The 3,664-nt window shown below is 56.5% G+C and overlaps 1 protein-coding gene across 1 annotated transcript; it reads right to left on the reverse strand.

The window, feature by feature from the left end:
• Positions 1-693: 693 nt before the first annotated feature.
• Positions 694-3,607, reverse strand: LCK (LCK proto-oncogene, Src family tyrosine kinase). The gene is made up of 9 exons (XM_019657636.1): positions 3,284-3,607; positions 3,083-3,189; positions 2,700-2,781; positions 2,415-2,505; positions 2,080-2,178; positions 1,865-1,968; positions 1,570-1,719; positions 1,125-1,277; positions 694-974 (listed from the first exon to the last, which is right to left on the reverse strand). Exons 1-9 carry the CDS (start codon positions 3,315-3,317, stop codon positions 694-696), a joined length of 1,101 nt encoding a protein of 366 aa, XP_019513181.1. The 5' UTR covers positions 3,318-3,607.
• Positions 3,608-3,664: the final 57 nt, after the last annotated feature.

A 3,664-nucleotide genomic window follows, 5' to 3' on the forward strand; every position in this document is an offset into this window, starting at 1 on the left:
CTGAGCAGTTAACATACGGCAAGCACTGTTCTAACTGCTCCATATGTATTAACTCTCTCATCCTCATAAAAACCTACACAAAAGTTACAACTGCATTATGATCACCATTTTACAGATTGAGGAAACCATGGCAAAAAGAAGTGAAGTGATTAGCCCAAGGCCACATAATTGTGAACCCAGGGTTCTAACCTAAATAGTCAGACTCTAGAGCCCTTAATAACTACATTATTTCTGGGTGAGTCCATTTAGATTTCTGCTGTTATACTTGGGGAAACTGAGCACCAGAGGCGGGACAAAGACTTGGCCTGTGTCACACAGCAAATTAGTAGCAAAACTGAGCCTAGAAATTCCTGTTTACCTTCCTGAGGCTCTTACTCTGTCCAATAGCAGACAATGGAGGGGAAGGGGCTCATCCAGAACTGAAAAAAGAGGGCTTTGGGGCACATGTGCCCTCCCAAGTGGCAGAGGGAAAGAAATGGGGCAAGGGACCCACTCATCTCCTGAGATCAAGCATCCGTAGATCAAGGTAGGGCTTTCAAGAAGGCAAACCCGGCAGCAGGTCAGGGTAGTTCAGGGATGAATGCCCTTTAAGCGCCTGCCACCTCAAGCTAGGCTCCCAGATGGGCTCGGAGGACACACACTCTTCTCACCCCTGAAGGTGAGTCTTTAGGGGCCCAGGAACACTAGAAAACCTCAGTCCTGAGCCAGAAGAAAAGGCATGTATCTCCTCCACCCTCTAGCAGAAGGGGGGACGGCAGCGCCCCCCAGCGGCCGCGCACGGCGGCGGCGCCCACCGTTCTCCATGTATTCCGTGATGATGTAGATGGGCTCCTGGGTGACCACCGCGTAGAGCCGGACCAGCCGCTGGTGTTGCAGCTGCTTCATGAGGTTGGCCTCGGCCAGGAAGGCGTCGGGGGACATGCTGCCCTGCTTTAGGCTCTTCACTGCCACCTTTGTGTGCCCGTTGTAGTATCCTGGGGGTGGGGAAGGGATTGGGAGAAGTCACTCGGAGCCCGTGCACCAAGCATCAGGCACTCAGAAAGAGGGCACTGTCGCAGGACTCTCAGGACCCCAGCAGACGCCTCCCCTCCCTCTTCCCCGCAGTCCTGGAGGGCCTCACTCACCCATCCACACCTCCCCGAACTGGCCAGCCCCCAGCCGCTCCACCAGCTTCAGCGTCTCCCTGGGAACCTCCCACTCATCCTCCCACCAAGGCTTCTGAGGCTTCTGCGTCTGGCAGGGGCGGCTCAACCTCGTGCATAGCCCGTCGGAAGCATCTGCGAGGACAAGGGAAGGGGTAGGGCTGTGAATATGGCAGGACTCAGGTACCCCCACCCATTCCCACTTCACCAAGTCCCGTCTAGGGGAAACAGACTGGCAGGGGCGGTGCAGGGCTGTCACTCTACAGCTGGGGCTATAGGGTACCGCACCTCACCCACTGTGGGGGAATGAAGGGGCATATTTAGATGAGTAGAGGGTACCCCTGAGAGGGACTTGGGGGAGGCAGGCTGATAGGGTATAGGTAAAGGAGCCTCGGGCCCACGTCTGAGGGGGTCCTGCCGCGCTCACTGGTGTAATGGCGGACCAGCTCGTGCAGGCCGGGAAAAGTGATACGGGGGGAGATGTAGAAGCCGCCTTTGTCCAAGTTACGGATCTTGTAATGTTTCACCACCTCTCCCTGGTTCTGGTCGAAGTCCCGGACAGACAGGGAAAACGATCCTGAATGAGAGAACGGGCAAACGAACTCAAAAGAAGGGGAGGAGTGGCCTCCTGAGAGTGGAGCCTCCGCCACCGCGCCCCTCCCCTCTGACGCACACGGCCACGCCCACCGACCCCACCCATCCCGGTCCCGCCCAGTGCTCACCCGCGGTGCTCTCGCTCTCGCGGATCAGGAAGGAGCCGTGCGTGTTCCCGGGCGCCAGTAGCTGCCGTTCCGCGTCCTTGCGGCTCAGGTTCTTGAAGAACCAGCTAGAAGCGAAGGCCGTTGTCTGTTGGTCCACCTTCAAGCATTTACCACCATCCTGAGCATCCCTTCTCTGCCCGGGGTCCCTAGATTTGTTCCCATCCATCCCTACTCACGGTTCGGGCTCCAGGCTGTTCGCTTTGGCCACAAAGTTGAAGGGGATGAAACCTTCTTGGCCTGTGGTCAGAGACTGCGCCTTCCACCACTCGCCGCTCCTGCGCAACAGAGGCGGTCAGCGTGGTCGGCTCAGCATTGGAAACCTGGAAACTCTCCCTTAGAGTTCCAGTTATGCCATGCCACCCCACCCTCCAGCTCAGCACTCTGGCGCTTCCCATTTTGTCTCAAAGTCATCCACTGCAAGACAGGAGCCAAAGGAGGGTTGCAGTACCGATTAGGAGGCTCCCTCACATTACCACAGGGCAAGGATGAGTGGTGTGGAGGGGGCACTCACTGTTCCAGAATACGGAGCTGTTCACCCTTCTCAAAGCCCAGGTCTCCGTCGTGAGAGGGCTCATAGCTGTGCAGGGCGATAACCAGGTTGTCTGTAAAGACAGGGGTTGTCAGGGAGAACTAGCCTGGAATAGCCAGGGAACATGGAGTTCAGGAGTTACCGGGCAGAGGACAAGAGTGGAGGCAAGAGAGGCAGGACAGGGTAGAGGATAGGTGGGGAGGAGATGGAGATAGACAGCCAAGGATCCACAGGCCTTCTCTTCCAGGCCCTGCTGGTTGAGGTCACCTTGCAGTGGGGAAGCCGGGGGGTTGGAGCCCTCGTAGGTGACCAGTGGATCCCGCACCTCAGAGCCATTCCGAATAGGCAGCTGTTGGGTGGGGGGAGAGAGTGAGGTCAGAGAACAAAAGGCTGTGCCATACCCTGGCTCCCAGCCCCACTGCTCTGCTCTTCTTCACTTCTCCAGTGTAGCTGAGTCTTATCCCTGAATTTGCCAACTATTTGCTGTGTTACTTTAGGAGAGCCCATTCCCCTCTCTGGGCCTCTTTTCCTTGCTGTATTGCAGGGTAGAGGGCCACTCTGTTATTTCAAGGATTTATAGTGGTGGTCCGTTCTTCTGGGTTGTGCACTCCACCTGGCTCCCTCACCAAACCCCCTGTCTTGCCTCTTACCGTGGCTTTGCCATCCAGTGGGACTATGGGGTAATGGCAGTTCTCACATACATCGATGTTTTCCATCCAGTCATCTTCAGGGTTTGAGCTGCAACAGCCCATGGTCCCTGGGGGAATGGAGAGGGAGCTGAAGGGGGTCCCCAAAAATCTCCCCCAACATCAGACATGCTAGGGCCTAGCCCTGGGAACTTCCAGAAGTACCAGACATTGTCTGCAGCCCCCATTCACCAGCCATGGAATAGCTGAAATGGGGCCCTAACTCTTGATTGGCGCTCTCTCCAAGCCCCCAGGCCACAAGTAAAGTCACCCAAGGCCAGGGCTGAGCCCTAGACTCCGCCCTCCCACCTGGGATGGGCAAACCGCCACAGGCACCTTTGTTAGTCTAGTTGCCCGCTTCCTGCCTCTCCCCCACACTCTCTCTTTGCCCATCCCCCATGTGGGGGGACTACCTACTAGAGATCACACACACTTAAGTTTTGATCTGCCCCTACCAGAGTGGTGTGTGCCCCACCTCCTAATTACAATTCCCCCCTCCAGCCAAAGAAGCAAAATAAGAGACTCCTGCTCCCAAATGTCAGCTAT

This window comes from Hipposideros armiger, unplaced genomic scaffold (assembly GCF_001890085.2).
Source record: "Hipposideros armiger isolate ML-2016 unplaced genomic scaffold, ASM189008v1 scaffold_10, whole genome shotgun sequence".
In the NCBI taxonomy this organism is placed as follows: Eukaryota; Metazoa; Chordata; class Mammalia; order Chiroptera; family Hipposideridae; genus Hipposideros; species Hipposideros armiger.

Excerpts from the sequence above, each read along its gene's own strand:
- LCK (XM_019657636.1), bottom strand. The coding sequence starts at position 3,317 with ATGGCTGGTGAATGGGGGCTGCAGACAATGTCTG. Across the intron at positions 1,278-1,569 it reads GCTGGTCCGCCATTACACCA|ATGCTTCCGACGGGCTATGC; the intron begins GTGAGCGCGGCA and ends TTGTCCTCGCAG. Across the intron at positions 975-1,124 it reads GTTCGGGGAGGTGTGGATGG|GATACTACAACGGGCACACA; the intron begins GTGAGTGAGGCC and ends CCCCACCCCCAG.